Source organism: Embiotoca jacksoni, unplaced genomic scaffold (assembly GCF_022577435.1).
Source record: "Embiotoca jacksoni isolate LCO1_2020_lvr unplaced genomic scaffold, fEmbJac1.0.p SCAF_10, whole genome shotgun sequence".
NCBI lineage: Eukaryota > Metazoa > Chordata > Actinopteri > Embiotocidae > Embiotoca > Embiotoca jacksoni.
Window position 1 is genome coordinate 12,676,198 of NW_027185230.1, and position 23,578 is coordinate 12,699,775.

A 23,578-nucleotide genomic window follows, 5' to 3' on the forward strand; every position below is an offset into this window, starting at 1 on the left:
AAACTGTAGGTCTATAGTAAGAACATTGAATGACCCTGTTCAGGATAAAGCTGGTGTAGATAATAAAAAATATATTAAAAGATTAAACTAAAAAGAAAATATTGATTTACTTTGGTTCAGTTTTATTTATTATTTATATTGTAAAGTCTATTAATATATAAATAATGATTAAATCTCTGTTCGGCAGATCTGATTTCTATTAATAGACAAACACAATGAGTGAATGAGCGAGGGGGAGGAGTGAGGAGGGAGGGCGGTGCGCTCCTGTAATCACACCTGTCTCTGCTTCTTATTCTTCTCTGCTCTCTGTGGACGCACTCGTCTCTTCTTCTTCTCCTTGTCTCTTTAACTCTCGGTCTTCCTCTTTGCCCTGATGTGTCGCCGGTCGGCCCGTTCTCCCGCGCCGGCGTCTTCGCTGACCACTCTTTCATGGTGAGGTTCTTGTCTTGTCGCCGTGGCGACGGTGCGCGTCGAGAGCGCGACCCACTGCGGCAGCTGACGCGGCGGCGCGTGACCGATGGAGACGGAGGAGGAGGAAGAGGGATGAGGAGGAGGATGAGGATGAAAGGACAATTCAGGTGGGAGAGGAAAGAAAAAACTTTATTTATACTGAAAGAATTTAGACGATTCAAAAAGCTAGAAAGTCCAGACAGGAAGTAAACAGCTTTATTTTGAAATGAAACAGATTTGGATGCTGTGTTCTCAATGTACTTGCACAACATGCACTGTTCATCAGTGCGTTCACACTGTCGCTATGGAAATATGCCTTAAGGTACCGGATGGTGAACTCATCCCGGTCCACACGCTGAGTGTGTTCAACAGAAGAAACACAGACACGTTGAATTCTGGGTAAAATAGTTTGAGCTGCTGCGATGTTGTGTCAGGTGATGTGTTCAGGTGTTAAAGCTATTTCTAGTAAGATCAGAACGGCAGAGGGAGACAACACTGTACACATTCAAGTACTACACAAGTCAGAGTACTGACTTGAAGTGTACTGTGTATATGTGTACAGTGTATATGTATACTTTGTGTATGTGTATATGTTTACTGTGTATACTGTGCGTGTGTGAGTCTCTCATTTGGAACGCAGCATGTTTCAGGCTTTAGGTCTGAGACATTACATCAGAGAGAGAGTGACCCAGTTGGCAGCTACAGAGGGCGAGTTAGAACAAAGGGGGGCGGGTGGGCGGCGTTAGAGGAGATTAGTGTGAGTGAGTGAGTGAGTGAGTGAGTGAGTGAGTGAGTGAGAGAGTAAATAAGGGAAGAGCTGTTCAGGTCAGCTATTTTAGCCTTCTACCTTATCCTCTGCTGACCTGCTAACCCAGTTAGCTCAACTGCTTCCTCTCAGATCCCCCCCTCTCCTCGCCCACCCCCAAGTTTAAGACTTTTTCATTTCTCACCTCTAAAGTGTCGCAACACGAGGACTCGGCTCACATGATGAAGACGAAGTCCACATGATGAAGGCTCAGATCACACGACACGGACTCAGTAACAAGGACTAGGGTCACATGACGAAGACGAAGTCCACATGACGAAGGCTCAGATCACACGACACGGACTCGGTAACAAGGACTCGGGTCACATGACGAAGACAAAGTCCACATGACGAAGGCTCAGATCACACGACACGGACTCAGTAACCAGGACTAGGGTCACATGACAAAGACGAAGTCCACATGACGAAGGCTCAGATCACACGACTCAGACTCGGTAACCAGGACTAGGGTCACATGACAAAGACTCACGGACAATGAAAGGAGTCATACGACGAGGACTCAGTGATAAAGACTCTGGTCACATGACGATGACTCGGAGGCAGTTACATCCTCCCCGTTCATTGTTTACATATATATTCGTCCTCCCCTTTCATTGCTTCCTGCTCTTCTCCTCCCGCACTCTCATATTCTCGTTAAATCTCGTTATCACAATCAGGCCCCAGGTGCCGCGTTTGCCTCTTCGTCGCCATCTGAGCACGCTCAGTGGCGTGTGTCGCCCCGTACCTTGGCGCCGCCGCCGCCCAATCGCATTCTTCCTCTACGCCCTGTCCGTGAGTGCTCTGCGGCCGCTCGGCAATCGGGTAAGAAAGGCTTCTGATTGGACGAAGAGAGAGGGGGAGGGGCCATACCGTATATAGACATCCTCCCTCAGTTTGTCGTCGTCTCTTGGTCTTCCGTTTTCACCTCCTCATCCTCTTTCTCTATTTTTCCCCGTAATATCGTCTTCTATCTCCTCCTCATCCTTTTTTTTCCCCCCTTCCTGTCTTCCCCTTTCTCTTCCTCCTCTTCCTCCTCCACCTTCTCCTCTTTGAATAATCTTTCTGTAATATGCCGATAATGAATATAAAGTTGCAGTTCCTGTTTGCTCCTGCAGGTGGCATTGTACCGGTCCTTCCCAACTCGCCTCCTCTCTCGGGTCTGGGGTCGTCTGAACAGGGTGGTGCTGCCCACCTGGCTCCGAAAACCCGTCTTCTCCCTCTACATCTGGACCTTCGGGGTCAACATGCAGGTCAGGACACGGAACCAGCCTGTGTGCCGTTATTTTGTTTACTTTATATATTCATTCAGACATTTTTGCGTGTTTTGTTTATTTTTAATTGTTGTCCGTCGCTTTTGTTCTTCTGTTTTTTCCACCAGGAGGCAGCAGTAGAGGATTTACATCATTACAGGAATCTGGGGGAGTTTTTCCGTCGACGTCTCAAGCCTGCAGTCCGACCGCTCTGCGCCTCCTCCTGCCTGGTAACCTCCTCCTCTTCTTCCTCATCAGCCTCTTCCTCATGCCTGTTACCTTCCTCCTCCTCCTCCTGCCTGGTAACCTTTTGCCCAGACAGGTCTTTAACTGGGATAGAGGTGTTGAACTGGGTGTTTATCTGGAAGTTGTTTAAAGTTGAATTTGGACTTCCTGGTCTTGTCTTGGACTTTGGATTTGGGACTTAACCTGGTTTGGGTCTGTCTGTGTGTTCTCTGCCAGACCTCTCCGGCTGATGGGAGGATCCTCCACTTTGGTCGGGTGAAGAACTCAGAGGTGGAGCAGGTCAAGGGGGTCACCTACAGTCTTGAGAGCTTTCTGGGTCCACACCTGAGGCAGGGCAACGGTAAGTCCCTCCACGCCAACCCTTGTGGACACCATCCAGATGCACGTGTAGCTCAAACACGACAGAAACACACGATGCAGAATATTTTAAGGAAATAAATCGACGCGTGAAAACATGAAATTTACTCAACTTTAACTTTAACATTTAAAATTATGTTAAATTTGGTTTATTGACCAGCTCGGGACTCTCTGAGGACTGGGGTGTGCTCATTGGGAAAATGTTTGGACCTGATTGGTTGCTCCTCATGTCTTTATGTCTCCAGGCTTGTCGCCCTCGTCCTTCCGGGACCTCCTCCTGTCGTCTCCTGATAGCGACCTGTTTCACGTCGTGATCTACCTGGCTCCGGGGGACTATCACTGCTTCCATTCGCCCACAGACTGGAAGGTGGAGCTGCGACGTCACTTCCCAGGTGAGCGCGAGTTCACCTGTGCAGCTGTCTGATCACCGCTGTCCCCTGGTCCTCATCTTCGTGTCTGTGCTCGTTAGGCTCGTTAATGTCGGTGAACCCGGGCGTGGCTCATTGGGTAAAAGAGCTCTTCTGCCTTAACGAGCGCGTGGCGCTCACCGGCCAATGGCAGCACGGCTTCTTCTCGTTAACGGCGGTCGGAGCCACAAACGTCGGGTCCATCAGAGTTTACTTCGACCAGGTGACTTTACTGTTTTTGTTTTTATTGCTGGTGTTTGTGACATCAATTATTTAAATTCAAATTATCAGAACTTTTACAAGAAAATAAAAAATGTTCTGAATCATGACGGATTTCAGAAGATTTGATCACTGTTTTTAAGGTCTTTAGAATTGAGGTGTTTTTTTCTTGTAGTTTTGAAGATTTTTATTAATATTTGATAATATTTGATCAGCTTTAGTTTAAAATCACTCTTATAGTCATTATTTTTATGATGTAGTGTGTGTTTACTTTAATGTCATAATATTTTAGGTATAACCTGAGTGTGTTGAATTGTCGTTGGATAGTCAGTCTGCTGTTCACATTAATATTTCCTGCTTTTTAAATATGAATATTTGTATTTATTTTTCATCTCTGGTTTTGTTTCTGTTCTCAGGAGCTTAAGACCAACGCGTCTCACTACAGTAAAGGCTCCTACCATGATCGCAACTACGTTGCCATCGACGACCAGGCATTGAAGGCATCAAGTGAAGGAGGTGTGGTCTCAGTCGATGGAGGGGGCGTGACCTTACAGAAGGGGGAGGTGGTGGGCGAGTTTAACCTCGGCTCCACCATCGTTCTTTTGTTCGAGGCTCCCAAGGACTTTAGCTTCAACCTGCAGCCTGGACAGCGAATCAGAGTGGGAGAGGGCCTCGGCAGTCTCTGATTGGCTGAGGTTGCAGGTGGGGCCTAAAGAAGAGTTTAAGACACTGTGGAGGGCATGAAGAGGATCTTTGTTTTTTATGACAAGAACTCAAACTCCCAGAATGCCTTGTGCCTGGTGAAGGGGAAAATGCCAAACCTCTCTGTTCCTAAATATTCCTTTAAAATCAGAAACGTTGAGATTGTACTTGACAAATGTTTTAAGAAGATAAAAGATTGAGAATAACAGTTCCTCCGTCCGCTGACGTAGTTTGAATGGTTGAAGCTTTTTTGTTTTTTTTCAGTTTGTATTTGACTCTGTTAGCATTAGCATCAGCTTGCAGGAGGCCTGCGAAGTCCAAACAGAAACATTAATTCATGTTCCCATTAATATCCATTGTTAATATTCAAATGTGACCAAGGATCCCACCCAACAACTAAAGATGTGTTTTTATTTTTGTTTGTCAGCTTCTATATTTTTGTAAAATATGTCATGATGAATTAAAAAAAAATTTCTCAGCAAGTTTGTCTTTCCAACATCTTGACAGCCCTTATATTACAGTTCACATTATATCAGTCCGACCAGGAAATCACAATAATTCACACAATTAAACGCAGCCTGCACAAGATTTTAAGGAGTTGTACGAAATGATGATGTCTGTAATCTACCAATAATCCGGTGATGTCATATTTAATCTGATGATGTCATGAGATGTCAGTCAGAGGGATCAAACAGGACTTCTACTGTCACACTGTACCACCATGTGGTTAATACAGTACTTGTACCGAGTATTTTAACATTGTTGTGTTGGTACTTTTAAGTGAAGTAGAGGATCTGAATAGTTCTTCCAGCACTGTTTACTTCACACAGACAAATATGGAGCAAGACATCAGAGCGCTCTGTCAGCAGTATCATACATTATCTTAATGTTTTTCAATTTAGTTTTTAATGTGTTTAAATTGATTCATATTTCCAAAGAACATTAATTACTTCTCTTTGTGTTCCTAAATGTCTTTTTTTTTTGCACTTCAGGCTTTAGCATCATGTTACGGTTACTCTCTAAATATGTTTGCAACACTGATGGAGAACTAAAGCAACTCTCATTGGTCCATTCTGGCCTCGCCCTTTGGGAATGGCCTCGCCCCCTGGTATCATCCCCGCGCTGGGCAGCAGAACCAGCAGCACAGCCAGTAGGACGGCGGTGGGCAGCAGTTGGCGTATCGATGGAAGCGCGGCTCAGCCAGACCTCCGTGCATCCAACCATCATCTGTGACCTCCTTCCCCAGCCACAGCTTCCCGTCCTGGGCCACGTCTCCAGCCGGCACCCCTTCCCTGCGGCTGGAGCTCCAGGAGGAGGAGGAGCAGGATGAGGTGCAGGTCTGCTGGGCCTTTACTCCCAGGAAGGAGGCCAAGTCCAGGTCCAGACCCGCTGCTCCTCCTCTGGGCCGAGGCGTGTTCTGTCGACACTGAGGACACGGGATCCACACCTGGGGGAGGTAGGAGCACAGAGGGAAGGTGGGAGGAGGGGGAGGGGAGTATGTCTGCTTTCACTGATGACATCTCGCACTTTCTGCACTTCAAACCCTTTCAGGTGTCCTCACTTAATTTCATCCCCGTTTTAAAAACTTTGGACACGGTGTAAAATGTAAATAAAAACAGAATGGGATGGTTTGTAAATCATGTAAACCCATATTTAATTTAAAATGGACTGAAGACAACACATCAAATGTTGAAACTGAGAAATTGTATACGTTTTACAAAAAGTAGGCAGCAACACGTCTCAAAAAAGATGGGACAGGGTCAACAAAAGACTGGAAAAGTTGTGTAATGCTTAAAAAAATTTTTTTTTAGAAACACCTGTCAGAACAACTAATTTGGTTACTTGGCAACAGATCAGTAACATGATTGGGTATAAAAAGAGCATTTCAGAGATAAATCTCTGAACGCAAGGGACGAGGCTGAAAAGCAATATTAGATGGTGGTGATCTTTGGGCCGTCAGGCAGCACTGAGTTAAAAACAGTGGAAATCACTGCATGGGCTCAGGAACACTGAACACAATTCTCTGCTGCATCCACAAATGCAGGTTAAAACTCTAACATGCAAAGAAGAAACCAAATATAAACATGATCCAGAAACACCGCTGCCTTCTCTGGACCCAAGCTCATTTAGGATGGACTGAGGCGAAGTGGAAAACTGTCCTGTGGTCTGACGAATCAAAATCTGAGATTCTTTTTGGAAAACATAGACACCGAGTCCTCCGGGCTAAAGAGGAGAGGGACCATCCAGCTTGTTATCAGTGCTCGGTTGAAAAGCCAGCACCCGTGATGGTACAGGGGTGCATTAGTGCACATGGCATGGGTAGTAGCCTGCACATCTGGGAAGGAACCATGAATCCTAAATGATATACACCGGTTTTGAGGCAACGTATGCTGCCATCCAGACAATGTCTCTTTCATGGAAGGCCTCTCTTATTTCAGCAAAACAATGTCAAACTGCATTCTGCACGTATTACAACAGCATGTCTCCCAACTTTTTTTTAGACGTGTTGCTGCCGTCAAACTCAAAATAAGCATATATTTTTCATAAAACAATCAATATGTTGTCTTGTCTGATGTCAATGTTCACACTTCGCATGATGTCACCTCCTTCACGATATAAACTTGAACTCTGCACTAGTTTCTTCTCTGGCTCCCCCTGACGCTTCTGTTCTCATATTTTAAGTGACACTTAAATGTATTTGATCTGTTTCCATGGTTACCTTTAGTACACATGTTCTTACCCCTAAACCCTATCCTGACAAACTCCGGTGAGTTTTGATGATCTCATTGGTCACCTGTTCATTGATGACTGTGTCTAGTCTCTTCAGACATGCCTGGCAGAAGGCGTGGCCACAGTGTAGGCGCCGCGGCAACCGGGTCGCCAGGTCATAGCTGCCAAAACACACTATGCACACCAGGTCCTGCCTTCTTAGGGTCATCATCGTCTCCACAGCAACAGAGGAGGGAGGAGGGGGGATGGGCTGACAAGTCACTTCCTGCTTATCCTCTTCCTCCTCCTCCTCTTCTTCTTCTTCTTTTCTGTCGTTAGACATTTTGCTCTGATTGGACGAAAAAAACAAAGTGACTGTTTAGGATCCTGTTTTCTTTTTAATCTACTGGAACCTGACCAGAGCCAGACTGAAGCCAGACCAGAACTAGACTGAAGCCAGACCGAAGCCAGACCGAAGCCAGACCAGAACCAGACTGGAACCAGACCAGGGCCAGAAAAACTGGAGCTAGACTGTGACCGGACCGAAGCTACGGGGACCAGACTGGGATCAGACTGAAGCCAGACTGGGAACAGATTATTTCCATTCTGACATAGAAAGTATAAACAAAATAGAACCCAACAATAAAAGTAAACAACACTGATAAATAGATCAAAACATTTCAACAGTGTTTCTGGGTTTGTTAGAATCTCTCACCTTCTGTCTTCTGATTGGTCGCGATAGGAACTAACCTCGATTTAATTCTTTCTGTCCTCGTCTTCTGTCACATCTTTTTTTCTCCTCGTTTTGTTCCGTCTCTGCTTGTTTATCGTTGTTGACACGTCTCTTTTCTCATCTTTTTCTTTCACGTCCTCCTTCCTTTTTTTTTCCTCACTGGTTGTTCTCACTCTTTTTCCTTTTGTTGTTTTTCTTTTGTAGTTTTTTTTCACCCGATCCCTTTTGCTACTCTTTCCTCTAGTTTTTCTTTTGTCTGGGTTTTTTCTTAACTCCTTCCCATCTTCTTCACCTACTCGCCTCTTCTCTGTTCTGTCTGTCTTCCTGCCTCAGAGAAAGAGAGAGAGAGACTCACTATCAATAATTCAGTGTCGCTCGGCTGACGGACAGCCGTGCTGCCGGTTCAAATCAGAAGTGTGTCAACAGTGATGGTCATAATGACTGTAAAATGAGAAAACACGTGATTATGAATCCAGAAAAAAAGAAATACTAAAACAAATAATGACCACTTAAAAGTATGTGCAAGTAAAATCTATACATCTGTCTGTCTGTCTGTCTGTCTGACTATCTAATATCGATGAGAAATGCCAGTTAGATGATCAATAATCTCACCTGTAACCTGACCAGCCAATAGAAAGTGGAGCTGTTCTCAGGTTTCGATTTGCTGCTAGTGTCAGCCTATCAGGTTACAGCTCAGTGTAGCCAGACCCAGGTCGCTTAGCAACAGAGAGAGAGAGACAGTATGTTGTGGGTTGCGTATGTACACACAAACGTACTGTAAATACTGAAGTAAAGCCCTGCAGTTATTGATAAAGGAACTTTATCCAAAAACGTGAACCAGATCAATAATACCTGAACCAGATCAATAAAACTTAAATCAAATCAATAAAACCTGAAACAGATCTAAATAACCTGAATCAGATCAATACAACTTGAATCAGATCAATATCTGCAAGTGTTCTAAAAGCTGATCAGTGTTCTAACAGATGATCAGTGTTCCAACAGCTAATCAATAATTGCAGGTTCATTCATCTGATCAACCCTCTGATCAGAACCATCTGATTGATCACCTGATTGATCACCTGGAAAAAGAAGCTGAAACATTTGTTCTTCGTGTTTCACCGCATTGATCTTCTCCCAGTGTGCGATCGCCATGGACACAAGTGAAATTAAACAGAGCTGAAGGAGATGAAACATGTAAACAATCAGTTTATTGATTTCTTCATAAATGATTCACAATCAATCTGGTTTTGTTCTCCTGATACACGTTAAAAGTTTAAAAAATCCTTCACACTAAGAACAACAGAGATGAAAAAATATAAATACTTTAAGAAAAAAACGCTCTGTGAGAAGCAATGAAATATTCCCCGGATCAAATATGAAATATCAAACACATAAACTTCACCCGGTTGTTCGTCAGCTGAACGTTTTTACATTCAAATATAAAAACCTCCAATAAGAAAGAACATTTTACAGCTGCTTCATGAAGCCTTCTAAAATAAAGTCCACTCATGAAGTTGACAATCATTTCTGTGTTCTGATGAAGTCATAAAATGTCCTGATGCGTTCCTGTCACTTAACACAACGATCAATAATATGGAAACAAATTCATAATGAAGTTTTGTGACGATCAATAACTCAATCAATCAATTTTTTTTTATTAAAAGAAGCAGCTTTTGTTGCTGTTTGTTTGAAAAACATCAGGAAAGATTTCAAGTCTTGTCAGACGTCATTAGTTTGAGTTGTCATGGCAACAGCACAGAAGTGACACTGCAGCGTCCGAGTTCGGCGGCAGCCATTTTGTGTCTGAAATCATGTGATCAAAAGTTTTCAATAATTCCAACTTCAGAAACCTGAAAAACTTACAGATTAATTTTATTTTATTTGGGTTAAACAGACTGAACGCATAAACCTGTTATTGATTATTGATCGGGACATCCTCCTCCTCTTCCTCCATCCTCTCTGTCACCACGGAAACAACAACAACAACATCAACCTCCGAGCAGCAGGTTTAGACGAACATCTGGATCATTGTAAGATATAAACTGCCGGAGTTTAACCGTACTAGTGTCAGGACCCGCCTCCTCAAACGTCCCCACCAAAACAAGCCCCGCCCCGTCGCTGTGTCCTGGGTTTAGACCCGCCCACAACGCCTGGGAGATGATTTGTGGTGGCTGACAGATTCTGTAGAGCCGAGGGTCCACGTGACAATCACAGGTCCATGTGGAGGTTCTGGTCCTGAAGAGGGACAGGACTCAGGTGTGATAAAACATTTGGTCAGGTGTGTCAGTACGTTTGATCTGTTCTGTGATCGATGCCAGTAAAACAAACAAGGCCTCTAGGCATTTTTGATTTGGAACCAATTACAGACACAAAATGGCTCATTCATTCAGTTCATGACCTTTCTTTACTTCCTTCTCGGCATGTCCATGTTTTCTTTGTTATTTCCATCTTTGTTCTATTCATCATTTCTTTGTTCTGTTCCTCCCCTGATTCAGTTTCCTTGTTGCCTCCCTTACTTTGCTGTTTCCTTGTTTCCTCCCCTCTTTCGTTGTTTCCTCAGCAGGAACAAATAAATGAATCGAGCCAATCACAGTTCTCCTCCCGGTCGGTCTCCCGCTGTGGTGATGTCACTTCCTCCTCCGACACCGGTAGCAGCAGGCGCGGTATCTCCCCTCCTCTTCCTCTCCATCTTCCTTTACCATATATGGCGGCGGGGGGGCGGAGCTCGAAACGCCGTATGGATTCCCGTCGTTGTTATTCAGAGCCATAGGATTGGCTATCACTGTGTCAATGTCTTCAGAAGAGCGGAGCTTAGCTCGCGGGATGGTCACCTGACCATAGGGGTTGTCCAGGGAGACTTTGATCGATGACATGGCGGCGTTTCACTGAAGGGCGGGGCCAAAACGAATCAATAATTTAGGCAGCTAGCCAATCAAACGTGATGAGGCAGTCAGGGCGGAAGAGCTCTGAAGAGAAAAGAGAGAGCGAGAGACATTAGCTGTGATAGGAAGAGGAGGAAGAAAAAAGTTGGGACGCTGTGTGTAATGTAAATAAAAACAGAATGTAATGATTTTAATTAAAAATAGATCAAATACAAAAATGATGGCAGCAACACGTTTCAAAAAAGTTGAGAAAGGGTCAACAAAAGACTAAAAAAAACAACTGGTGGAACATCTCACAACTAATTAGGTTACCTGGCAACAGATCAGGAACATGATTGGGTATAAAAACAGTATTCAGCAGGAAAAATGGGGAGAATAATGTTCCTCAGCGTAACATTACAAAGAATTTGTGGATTTCATCATCTACGGTTCATAATATCATTTAAAAGATTCAGAGAATCTGGAGCAAACTGAAAACCATGATTGGATGGTTGTGCTCTTTGATCCCTCAGGCAGCATTGCATTAAAAACAGACACAAATCTGGAGTGGAAATCTCTGCATGGGCTGAGGAACACTCAGAAACTCTACAAAGAAGAAACCAGATATAAACATGATCAAGAAGCACCGCCGCCTTCTCTGGGCCTGAGATCATTTAAGATGGACTGAGGTGAAGTGGAAAATTGTCCTGTGGTCTGGTGAATCAAAATTTGAGAATCTTTTTGGAAATCATGGACGCTGCGTCCTCCGGGCTAAAGAGAAGAGGGACCATCCAGCTTGTTATCAGCACAGTTCAAAAGACAGCATCCGTGATGGTACGAGGGTGCATTGGTGCACATGATATGGGAAGTTTCCACATCTGAGAAGGAACCATTAATGCTGAATGATATACACAGATTTTGGAGCTTCACATGCTGCCATCCAGACAACGTCCTTTTCAGGGAAGGCCTCGCTTATTTCAGCAAAACAATGTCAAACTACATGTAATAGTAGAAGAGTTCAGGTGCTTATGTCACCCGTTGTAAAAAAAAATACGACAAAGGAGACCCTGAACTGTTGCGCAGCTGAAATCCTGTATCAGGCCATAATGGGACAACAGTTCACTTTCAAAACTAGAGCAACTGGCCTCCTCAGTTCCCAGTGGTTTACAGAGTGTTGTTAAAAGAAGAGGTGAAGCAACACAGTGGTAAACATGCCCCTGTCACAACCTTTTTTGAGTAGTGTTTAGAACCCAGGTCATTTTCAGGACTTTTCTCAGCTGACAATACACCTGTAGTGTTACTGAAGTTTAAGGTGACTCACCTGTTCACACCTCCACAGCTGCCTGCTTCTTCCTTCTCAGTCTTGCGTTTCTATACAGTAAATCAAACTTCTTCTTCTGGTGCTGCTGGTTTTGTTGTTTCTTCCTCTGCGCCAGTAAAATAAAGTTAAACTGAAGGAAACAAGGAAACAACAAAGCTCTTTCTCCCTCTCCCTCTCTCTCTCTCTCTCTCTCTCCTTTTCACTGAGTGTGTGAAGCTCACTCGATTGCCTCGCCCAAACCCGTTCTGCCGGCTGACACTCCTTCCCTCTCTCTCTCAAATCATTCTCTAAGGAGGTCAACCAGAGAATCCAACACACACACACACACACACACACACACACACATGGACTTCAGTGAACTCATCATGCCTCTACGTCTCAAACAGGTTGGACAGAAACTCTTTTGTCTCCTCTCATTCCTGTTTTCAGCTCTAAGCCCCGCCCAGACTCTGCTGATATTGGCTGATATTGTGGTTTTTTTTTTTCTCACACCTGTATTAAACTTTTTCTCCTCACTTCATTATTTCAAAACATTGGTGATGAATTTGGATCACGGGGAGGGATTGATACTCCGCCTTCGATTGTTTGTTAAGTTGTGGGAGGGTTTGAGTTTAACGTGAGGAGCCAGTTGACTGACAGTGAAACAACCAATCACAGCAGGGTTGAGCTCGGCTGCTCCGATCTACCATCAACCTTTTACAACCCTGTTTTAAAGAGTTGAGACGCTGTGTAAAATGTAAATAAAAAAAAAAGAATGTGATGATTTAAGCTTTAATTCAGACCAAAGACAACATATAAAATGTTGAAACTGAGGAATTTTCAAGCTGTTGCCATCTTGTTTTCTTTTGGAGCCAGGTGGAGCAATACCACCGATGGGCAGTAGGGGCTGGTCCAAAACGGTTCTTTTTCGTTTTTACTATAAGTGGGCGGGGAATACTTTCTTCAGAGATGGAATCAGATCCACCGCTCGCTCCTCCCCCGGCTCGTCCAAATATGGTCTCTTCTGACTCCGAAATAACAAGATGTCGGCGACTGAAATATCGAACGGTCGGTCACAAACCAGTGGATGACATCACGGTTGTTTGCAGCCTGCTGAGAACCCGAAGAGCACTAAGCCCCGCCCACTTATACCAAAAACCTGACTGTAACCCAGGCCTGTCCATCAAACAGCCCCCCACCCCTCCCCAAACATAGCTGAGTTTGAGCCCTAATTTCTAATGAATGCTGGTATTAATTTTTTTTTCAGTACCACCATAATAATATTTAGCTCATGAACCCATAATGACTTGTGGGGAACATTTGATTGTATTTATCGAGTCTATTGAAGCCAGCCCCTGGTGGCCCTCGGTGGTATTACACTTTGAGGCGTCACTTTTTTTTTTTAGACCCAGAGACTACCAACATTTTTACAAGGTGACTGTTCAACTGGCAGAGCGGATCAGGTCCAGCTCCAGGTTCAGCCCTGATACCTGAGACTTGGATTTGTCTCGTGCTGCGGTCCAGTGTGACGTCCTGCCCTGTCTGGTCTGGGTGGGTCTGTCCTCATGCTGCCCCCCCCCCGCCGGTCTGCTCCGGTCCGGACGGACTGGCTCCGGTTCTGATAGACGGTGCGGTGCCTAATAGTGTGTGTTAAATCTGACATGTGATTGTTTTTCTTCTTTAATAAACAAGACAACAAAGCCCCCCCCCCCGCCGCCGGCCCCCCCTCTCTCTCTCCACTCCCCCCCCCCCCTTCACCCCCCTTTTCCGTTTCCCGCGGAAGCCCCTCCCTGTTGGCCGTTAGCCGTTAGCTGTGTAGCCGGACGACAGGAGGAGAACCGAGGAAACGGAGGAAAATAAAACGGAAGAGGGGGGGAAATGTCCCCGGTGGAATACGGCAGAGGACCGCGGTGACCGGACAGCGAGTCTCCCACCACACAAAGTCGCTTACCGGTACGTCAATACGGCTGAAAACGGCCGCGGGGGAGAACTCGAAAACAGCGGACTCCCCTCCCGACTGCCCTCCTCCTCCTCCTCCTCCGTCTCCTGCCTTCATCTTTGCTTTTTAGTTCCCGGAGGAAGAAAAAAACAAAACAAAACAAAACAAAAAACGCTGGAAACCAAGTAGACAGAGACTAGAAAAGTTTCTGTGTGACGGTTTGTGTCGTTGTTGTTGTTGTTTTTTAAAGGCGATTTTTTTTTTTTTTTTTTTTCCAAAAGGGTTAGCAGCCGTCATTAGCAATGCTAGCATCTGTTTTCCAGGAGTTCCAGTGGAAACTCCACAAGCCGCCGTTATCCCGTTAGCACGCTAGCTCCACTTCCCCATTCGTTTGAATGAGAAGGAGCGGCTAGTGTTAGCCTAGCGTCAGTTTTTACATCCCCACGGATGGGATTTAAAGAGTCGGGACAACCCCCGAAACAACCAGCCACAACGGCGTGGAAAAACACTTTGTCTACATCTTCGGTGTGTTGGGGAAGAAGTTTGAGAGTTTTAAAGTAAATTCATGCTGTTATTGTAAAGTTGCGTGAACTAACAGAGGCAACTTTTTTTTAATTAAATATCTCAGAAAGGGGTTTGGTTATTAATCATTTCTATTTGTTTTGGGAATGACATTTTTTCAGAACAGTTTGTAATTAGAGAGTTCAAACTCCCATTGTTTGAGAGATTTTTATTTTTTTATTATTATTATTTTTTTTTTTTTAAAGGAAGTTTGTGGAAGTTTTGTGAAAGTTCAGTCTGTAGTGCAAAGAAGTGTTTCAGGCCCTGTTCTGTCTTCTGGTGAAGAAGATGATGATGAAGAAGATGATGATCTGCCTGAAAGCCTTTAGTCCTCTGAAGAAACAGTTTGTTGTAGTTAAACGGAGCAGACGGATGATGAACTTGAGACTTTTTGTTCTTAAAATACAGCTAAAAGTCTCACAACCTGGTGGGGGAGGGGGGGGGGTGAGAAGAGGAGGATGAGTAGGGTGGGGGGGGGGGGTGAGACCCCAACCCCATGTCAACATCATACATTTATTTAATTATTAATCGTATATACTCCTACAGCAAATCCATATCACTTCTGTGCAATATGCAACACACTTTATATCACCTACGTGCCATAATAATCGGTTTGTTCATGTGTTTAAAAAAAAAAAAAATTCATAATATATTTAATATTATATAACTTATTTTTTTGTAACAATGGTGAAATAATGAGGGGTCCCAGACCACCTCTGAATGTCTTCTGAGCAGATCGGATCTCAGTTCATCACGAACACGTCCTGGTTATGTTCACAGCTGATCTTAGAGCTGATCACTTGTGATCGATCACATGTTTATGTCAGGACCTTAAAGCGTGTAGAAGTACTACATGTGTAACCGAGGTGCCACGTGTTCTGTGAGAGCCACACTTGTTTAATATGACTGAATTTGAATTTCAGGAATATTAATAATTTAAGAAAACAAGAAAAGTTAATGTACATTTAATGTTAACAGTTGACACTCCCTTTTTATTTGTGATTTAATGACGTCATGACAGCAGCAGGTGCCAAACAGAGAGCTGCATTAAACACGGGGGCGCATAGGTTTTCGAGCATGTGACGGAGTATCATTTTTTTGTGTTTTTCAGTAAATGTTTTTCTTTGAAAACGGAAATGTCCTTCGCGTCAGAAAGAAAGTTACTGTGTCTTCAGCTCATTGGTGGCTTATTTTTGATAACTCAGACGGAATGCCGCTACGTGTTCCTTTGACAGTATTATCAGTTACATGTAAATGTTTTATGATTATGAAGCTGTTTGAATGTCACATAGCTTCTCTGTCTCTATTGTTTTTTCCACAGAGGACCATGCTATCACTTCCCGCTCGCCCCCGCCGTTAGAGAGAGAGAGAGAAGAGAGAGACTGTGATCCAGGATGGGGTTCGGTCGGGATCTGAGGAATTCCCACGAGGGGTTACTGAAACTGCAGGACTGGGAGTTAAAGGTACAGCTGTCTCCACACTGCCAGCTTCTGAAGCAGCTGTAATGGATGTTTCGAAGAGTGCTGTTTTAAAACTGTTTATAACACTTGCATACATTCATCATATATACCTCAGGAAACATTAGTCTTTAGAAACATTAGAAAAGCCTATAGTTCATTCAGTTCGGTTCAGTCTGAACTGATGGTGGCGGTGTTGTAGTTCACCGCGTGACCTGATGGTGGCGGTGTTGTAGTTCACCGTGTGACCTGATGGTGGCGGTGTTTTAGTTTATGGTTTCCACTCTTTTTCTCTGCCCTCACTTCCTGTTAGCTGCCAAATTAAAACTCCATGAATGTGTCACCCTCTAGCTGCTGGAGACGGTGAAGCGCTTCATGACTCAGCGGGTGAAAAGCGACAAGGAGTACGCCGCTCTGCTGCTCAGCATGACTCAGCAAACAGAGAAACAGGAAGCTGCTGACTATGTCAGCACGGTCAGTAAGGTGAGGCGCTCGCCGGTCGCCTCAGTCTGTGTACCTGTGGTCCTCCACGACACCTGGTCTCAGTCTGTCTGTCTCTGTCAGTCGTGGTCGCAGGTGATTCGTCAGACGGAGGCGTTGGGCCGAGTCATGAGGAGTCACGCCGACGATCTGAACTCCGGTCCTCTGCATCGCCTCGCCACGCTGATCCGAGACAAGCAGCAGGTGAAGAAGAGCTACCAGAGTCTTCATCAGCAGTTGGAGAGCCACAACCACAAGGTCAGAGTGCTCACTGAGTTCATTCAGCCATGTTCACCTCATCCCTGGTAACAATTACAGCGAAAACAACCTCCTGATGTTCTGTCACACTTTTCAGTTGTTTTCTTCTGCTGCATTTGATCAGTTCAGACATTCTCAGATTCAGACTGAACTTCAGCTCTTATTTCATGTTGAGTGGAAGAACAGGTCCTCGTCAGATCTCCAGGAGAGACAATGTCCTCCACAGTAACTGGAAGTTCTGCCATGAAGGTTTGATTTTTTTTTTTTTTTAATTTCCTGCTCTTCCTTCAGTAATCATGGTGTTGTTGTTTGTTGTTGCTAGGTAACAAGGAGTGACCTGGAGAAGCTGAAGGCGACTTATCGTCAGTTGAGCCGCGACTCTAACAACGCCAAAGAGAAGTACAGAGAGGCCGTAGCTAAAGGTTCGTACAGCTGTTCGTCAGGAAACCTGCAGGACTGTCGAGGCCAAAACACACAGGTGCAGCGCGTCAAAACTGCCGCTCCTCTTATTTTCTGCGCTCCCGCGTTTTTTTTTTCCGTAGAGGTTTTTTGGGATTTAGCAGCTCCCGAAACAGTTCATGTTCTTCTCTGCTGCTGGGCAGCTCGACTTGTTACCAGGACAACGGCAGCGTAACCATCATCTCCTTTTTTTCCATGGTGTGTGTGATCTTCACGCGGCTCTGCGCAACCGGTCCCATTGGTGCAAGGGGCAGCACATGACGCGCTTACGGCACCTGTGTGTTTCAGCCTCATGCACCAGTCCTGGAATCTAAAACCCCTCCCTCTCTGCCTCTCTCATCCAATCGCAGGACGGGAGGCGGAACGTTCCCGTGAGCGTTACGACAAAGCGACGGCCAAGCTCCACAACCTTCACAATCAGTACGTGTTGGCGGTGTGCGGCGCTCGAACGCAGCAAGACGAGCATCAGCGCCGAGCCGCGCCCGCTCTGCTCGACGCCCTCCAGAGGATGCAGGAGGACATGACGCTCGCCCTGTGAGTCACATGACCGATGACACGCTAACGCAAACTGCATGTTAAGCCGAGTCATTGTATTAAGAGTATCCTGCAGGACTATTGAAGTATATCTGTGCGTATTCCTGCAGTAGGAGTATCCTGGAGGAGTACTGTGAGATCAGCAGCCTGCTGTCGGAGGAGGTGGTGAAGGTTCATCAGGAGATCTCAGCAGCTGTTCAGCAAATCGACCCGCTGGCTGAGTACCAACACTTCATCGACGCATACAGGTTAAAAAAAAACACCCAGACTGGTCACCATGGAAACCACATGAATCTTGCTCTTTCTCGGTCCTGGTTGACGTGGTAACAACTGTCTCTCTCTCTCTCTCTCTCGCTCTCTCTCTCTCTCTCTCTCTCTCAGGTCTCCAGAGACGCCGGAGGCAAGCGTGGAGTTCGACTCGTCGCTCTTGGAGGAGACGGACAACTTGCCGGCCAACGAGATCCTCTGGAACACTCTGACGGCCGACAGCCTGCAGGCCATGTGAGCTCCTACAAAATAAAACTCCCCCACCACATTCTTTCCTGCAGCCTGCCAAATTAAAAGCTCCTTGGAGTCCCACCACTGGCCTCGTGGTTTGCATCCTAACCAGCCCCCCCCGGGGGTTTCCCTTTGTTTGTTTCATCTGCTTTACAGGTTGTCGTCGGCGACGGAGGAACTGGCGCTGACTCAGCAGAATCTGCGGACGAAGGAGGCGTTGGCCGACGACCTCGACTCCAAAATCCAGACGAGTCAAGAGACTGCCGAGAGGAAGAGCGAGTGAGTGTGAGGGGGCGGAGTCAGAGAGACCAACCACCTGTCATCTATCCTTCTGTGTCCTGACTGTCTCTCTGTGTCCTGACTGTCCCTCTGTCTGTCTCCTCAGCTGTGTCTTGCTGCTCAGTCAGAAGTTGTCCCTCCTTGAGCTCCGTCACGCTGTCCAATCACTGCGCGGCTCCGAGGCGCGCCTCGCCTCTCAGAAGGCCATGTTGGACGCCAAGATGGACGCCGCCGCCTCCCCTCCCCCACCCCCTGCTCCCCCCGCGCTGCAATATGAGGACGACACCCGCTCCGTCGGATCCACCGTAAATATTGAGCTATTGATTCATCTGAGCTGAGGTCGGCACAGCTGACAGGAAGAGCTGCTCTTTCAGAATAAAGGCACCTCAGCGTTTACTTCCTGTTCTGCTATGTGTGTCTTCAGGACAAGACGAAGGAGAGGAGCTCTCGCTTTGACACGTTGCGTCATTCGCTGGCCGGAATGATTCGATCTCCCAAAGCCATGCTGGGCTCCTCCACCTCGGTGAGACTGAAGCCTTTTCTACCTGTGAATGTCCCGACTCACTGCTCAGATTTAGCTGAATTGTCGGCTGTTCTGGGAAAAAGGAGCTGCTCAGCTCCTCCAGCAGAAAGGGATTAAACACACAGGTTAACAGCCTGATCCAGCACACAGGTTAACAGCCTGATCCAGCACACAGGTTAACAGCCTGATCCAGCACACAGGTTAACAGCCTGATCCAGCACAAAGGTTAACAGCCTGATCCAGCACACAGGGTTTAAACACACAGGACAACAGCTTGGTCCAGCAGAGGGGGGTTTATCTTCTAAAAATAAAAGATCATTGAGACTAAACGGTGTCCTCGTCCTGTGTTCCTGCAGCAGTTCTTCGATGTGATCCCCACGTCGGAGCGCCCTCTGGCGGAGCAGGAGTGGTACCACGGAGCCATTCCCCGCACTGAGGCTCAGGAGTTACTACGGCAACAGGGAGACTTCCTGGTCAGGGAGAGTCATGGGAAACCAGGCGAGTACGTTCTGTCGGTGTTTTCTGACGAGCAGAGACGACACTTCATCATCCAGTACGCCGACGTACGTATACACACTGCACACAGACTACACACACACACACACACACACACACACACACACACACACACACACACACACACACACACACACAGCAACCCACACTATACACACAACTAAATACTACACACAGTAACACACACTATCTGTAACACACATTGTAACATACTGAAAAACACACTCTGTTACACACTGCAACATAATAGAACATATAAACTGTAACAAACACACTGTAACACACACTTTATAACACACTGTAACACACACAGTCTGTAACCAAATACGAGAACTTCAGTTTTGTGTTTTTTGCGGTCGTTGCATACAAACATGAAAGAAAATAAGCAAATAAACAAAGTGTTTACAGTCTCTCTGTCTCTCTGGTAGAGTCAGTACCGTTTTGAAGGGACGGGCTTCTCCACCATCCCTCAGCTCATCGAGCATCACTTCTCCACCAAACAGGTCATCACCAAGAAGTCTGGAGTCGTGCTGCTCAACGCCGTCGTCAAGGCAACTGCTCATACACTCTCATAAATGTGTACACATGTGCGCCAGTCGTTACAGCGGCGTGAAATCTAAAGCTGCGTGTTTCTGTGCAGGACAAGAAATGGATCCTGAACCATGAGGACGTGGTGCTGGGCGAGCTGCTGGGGAAGGTGACCTCACTTCCTGTTCGCGCCTTTCATCGGTCACACAAGCTTTTACAGTTTTTAACGTGAAAACACTGCTCTCACCTCGTCTATCTGCCTCCATTTCCCACCATGCTGTGCTGTCTGCCGGTTGCCAGGGTAACTTTGGCGAGGTGTTCAAAGGGACGCTGCAGCGCGACAAAATACCCGTCGCTGTCAAAACGTGTAAAGAAGATTTACCGCCAGAGCTGAAGATCCGCTTCCTGTCTGAGGCCAGGTGAGCCCTGAGACATCGTGTTCATGAGAATCTGATGGACAGACAACCGTAAAACATCATCACTCTGCCTGTCTGTGATTGGCTACAGGATCCTGAAGCAGTATGACCACCCGAACATCGTGAAGTTAATTGGCGTTTGTACGCAGCGACAGCCGATCTACATCGTCATGGAGCTGGTTCCTGGTGGGTGGAGCTCACAGCATCCAGTTTATGCTGTGTTGTTTTTAACGGTCAGTTTCTAACAGGTGTGTTTCTGTGACGCTTCCGCCAGGTGGAGACTTCCTGTCCTTTCTGAGGAAGAAGAAGGACGAGTTGAAGACGAAGCAGCTGGTTCGCTACTCAGTTGATGCTGCTGCAGGCATGGCATACCTTGAAAGTAAAAACTGCATCCACAGGTAGCTAAAGTTAAAACTGGAGACTCCTAACATTTTATTACAGATGAAAACGGTTTATAACAGGTGACTGACAGTATGCAACAGGTTACTAAAAGTTTACTACAGGTGACGACTTACAGTTTAACCCGTCTCTCAGGGACCTGGCAGCGAGGAACTGTCTGGTGGGGGACAGCAGTGTGTTGAAGATCAGTGACTTCGGGATGAGTCGCCAGGAGGACGACGGTGTTTATTCTTCATCGGGACTCAAACAGATTCCCATCAAATGGACCGCACCTGAGGCCCTCAACTACGGTAACACCTGTCCCTCACCTCGCCCTCTGGATTACTCTGTAAAGGTTTTATTACAATAAAAACACAGTAAGAACTGTGATACTCTGATTGGCTGCTAACTGTCTCCTGCTCTGTGATTGGCTGCTGCAGGTCGTTACAGCTCAGACAGTGATGTGTGGAGTTATGGCATCCTGTTGTGGGAAACCTTCAGTCTGGGGGTGTGTCCTTATCCTGGGATGACCAATCAGCAGGCGCGAGAGCAGGTGGAGAAAGGTAAACACTCAGAGAGAAAAAGAAGAGTCCAGCATTGTTTTAATAAGTTTAATCAGTGGCGAATAATCATGTGAATCGGCTTCATGATGTGTAAATAGTTTATTAACGTGTTTATAGCTTACAAACGTGTCAACCAATTATTAATGCATAAATAGTTTATTAGTGCGGAAATAGTTTATTCATGTGTGAATAGTTTATTAACGTGTATACATTTCATTAATGTGTAAATAAATGAATTTATTATTGGTATTCTGTCTGATAAATAGTTGTATTTTGTAACAATCTGAACGTCTTTTGGTTTGGACTGTTGGTTGGACAAAATGAGTGACTGGGAAGTAACCATGGAAACCCCGTCTTGTCGCCCCGGTTGCTAGGTTACAGGATGGCATGTCCTCAGCGTTGTCCTGATGATGTGTACAAAGTGATGCAGCGCTGCTGGCAGTACAACCCCGAGGACCGACCAAAGTTCTCCGAGCTGCAGCGAGACCTCGCCGCCATCAAGAAGAAATGATGATGTCACCAAGAGGAAGTGATGACGTCATCAGAGACAGAAGAAGCACGTTAAGTCACGTTCTCAGCAGCGCCACAAGAGTCACTTTTTGGTTTGCATTTATGTTTGTTTGGAGGTGGGCGTGGTCACCTGGTGGGCGTGGCTAACAAGTTGGCGTGGACTTTGGAATCCTCCTTCAGTGTTATTAATAATCAATAGTGAGCGTTCGTTCAGATTTCAGACGTCATCATGTTGCTGACGTCTGTAAAATGCAGAGCAGTGCATTGTGGGACTTTTAACAGCCAGGGTAAATGCTGACTCTAGTTTTTACACGCTCATAAAACAGCCGACAGTAAATGTCGTGAACAGGATATGGAGTTTTCTGGTGACGTGCGAGTTAGCACGGATGGATGGAAACACATTAAGTCTGTCACAGTGATGAACACCGTACAACTGCATCGTTAAAGTGACGATTGTTTTTATTACCGCAAACGGAATCAAATGAGGTTTGCATGAATGTGGCAACACGAACAATTCAAATCTGTGAGATGCATGTGTTTAACATGTTCCTGTCTCAGAGCAGAGAAACCCCAAAAATATTCCAAAATAAAATATTCAATTTAAACTTTATTTAAACTGCAGCACGACACCCCGATTAAACCTCAACCTCCCTTTTAGTCACCCGAAGAAAATGTTGAAACTGAAACAAGAAACCTCAGCAGCAACAAACGGTAAACAAACTCTAAACCAACAAACAGTAAACAAACACTGAAACAGCAAACAAACACTGAAACCGAAAACAAGCAGTAAGCAAACACTGAAACACTAAACAAACACTAAACAAACACACAAACCGTAAACGTGCTCCTGTGTTTTTTTCACAGACAATTATCCAAAATGAAAGAAGGACAAAAGCTGACGTTTAAAGAGGTTTGAGGTTTTTCTTTATATTTACACAAACGATTTTTATTTATTTTGTTCTGACGTGTCAAACATCTGTAGGAATAAAGTGCTCAACGTTTTACAAAAATAAGCTGAAAATGTGAAGGTGAGACACACTAAGCCCCGCCCCATCACACCACCAGTACTGTAATCATGGCAACAGATCGTTTCCACTGAGGAGTTCTTAACACTAGAATAAACAGTTTATTTTTTTTAATCTTTTATTTATTATGTTTTTATTCATTTTATTTCTTTGAATATTTTCTGACCAACTGTTTTTAATCTGAAGGAAAACTGACCTTTAGTCTGAAAACCAGCTGTCAATCATCACACTGACCACGCCCACCCATGAATTTGTTTTTTGTGATTCTAGGAAGTCGTTTTTGACCAATCAGTGATTTTCACCATTCTGTTGTTGAATAAAAAATATTTCCCAAAAACTTAAAAATTATTTGATAAAATAATGTGTTTAAAAAGTAAAGTTTTCTTTAACCTTTTCCAAAAATATCCAGTTAAAGTAAAACAAAAAAAAATCACCAGCACTTTGTTCATTTCCTGGTTGTCATGGTAACTGAAATCCTTTTGAATCACTTGAAAATGTAAAAAAAAAAAAAGTTTAATATACAGCAAATATATATTGTTTACAGATTAAATGAACCGTGAGGCCTGATTGGTCAGCGTCACTTCCTGGACTGCGTGAGGGTGGAGCCTACAT

General features: G+C 45.2%; 3 protein-coding genes across 12 annotated transcripts in view; 2 read left to right on the forward strand and 1 right to left on the reverse strand.

The window, feature by feature from the left end:
• pisd (phosphatidylserine decarboxylase) overlaps window positions 1–4,918 on the forward strand; it is a 6,719-nt gene extending 1,801 nt beyond the window's left edge. The window contains exons 2-9 of one of the 4 annotated variants that reach the window (XM_069167847.1): window positions 438–578; window positions 1,933–2,077; window positions 2,371–2,505; window positions 2,634–2,735; window positions 2,968–3,091; window positions 3,354–3,500; window positions 3,578–3,738; window positions 4,151–4,918. In XM_069167847.1, coding sequence (XP_069023948.1) covers window positions 438–578; window positions 1,933–2,077; window positions 2,371–2,505; window positions 2,634–2,735; window positions 2,968–3,091; window positions 3,354–3,500; window positions 3,578–3,738; window positions 4,151–4,420 — 1,225 coding nt within the window. In that variant the 3' untranslated portion in view covers window positions 4,421–4,918. Of the gene's footprint in view, window positions 1–437; window positions 579–1,224; window positions 2,078–2,370; window positions 2,506–2,633; window positions 2,736–2,967; window positions 3,092–3,353; window positions 3,501–3,577; window positions 3,739–4,150 lie in introns of those variants that run through there. The other 3 variants (XM_069167829.1, XM_069167839.1, XM_069167856.1) reach the window with 3 other exon arrangements.
• A 15-nt stretch (window positions 4,919–4,933) lies between these two features.
• Window positions 4,934–14,047, reverse strand: rnf224 (ring finger protein 224). 5 transcript variants are annotated; one of them, XM_069167887.1, is made up of 3 exons: window positions 13,994–14,045; window positions 7,231–7,494; window positions 4,934–5,883 (listed from the first exon to the last, which is right to left on the reverse strand). In XM_069167887.1, exons 2-3 carry the CDS (start codon window positions 7,486–7,488, stop codon window positions 5,548–5,550), a joined length of 594 nt encoding a protein of 197 aa, XP_069023988.1. In that variant the 5' UTR covers window positions 7,489–7,494; window positions 13,994–14,045; the 3' UTR covers window positions 4,934–5,547. The 5 variants fall into 5 exon arrangements, 3 of the variants coding, with proteins under 3 accessions (XP_069023988.1, XP_069023969.1, XP_069023978.1); XM_069167868.1 differs by lacking the exon at window positions 13,994–14,045 and adding an exon at window positions 7,896–8,248; XM_069167877.1 differs by lacking the exon at window positions 13,994–14,045 and adding an exon at window positions 7,861–8,248.
• On the forward strand, window positions 13,834–23,311 carry fer (fer (fps/fes related) tyrosine kinase). Of its 3 annotated transcripts, none has more exons than XM_069167786.1 (20): window positions 13,834–13,995; window positions 15,864–16,005; window positions 16,351–16,482; window positions 16,564–16,737; window positions 17,060–17,159; window positions 17,547–17,730; window positions 17,841–17,978; window positions 18,112–18,231; window positions 18,385–18,507; window positions 18,614–18,812; window positions 18,932–19,030; window positions 19,387–19,593; window positions 19,975–20,097; window positions 20,187–20,243; window positions 20,375–20,493; window positions 20,582–20,676; window positions 20,765–20,888; window positions 21,025–21,179; window positions 21,309–21,431; window positions 21,806–23,311. In XM_069167786.1, exons 2-20 carry the CDS (start codon window positions 15,937–15,939, stop codon window positions 21,940–21,942), a joined length of 2,478 nt encoding a protein of 825 aa, XP_069023887.1. In that variant the 5' UTR covers window positions 13,834–13,995; window positions 15,864–15,936; the 3' UTR covers window positions 21,943–23,311. The 3 variants fall into 3 exon arrangements, with proteins under 3 accessions (XP_069023887.1, XP_069023895.1, XP_069023903.1); XM_069167794.1 differs by having other exon boundaries at window positions 19,390–19,593; XM_069167802.1 differs by lacking the exons at window positions 20,187–20,243; window positions 20,375–20,493; window positions 20,582–20,676; ... (2 more) ...; window positions 21,309–21,431; window positions 21,806–23,311 and having other exon boundaries at window positions 19,977–20,091.
• Window positions 23,312–23,578: the final 267 nt, after the last annotated feature.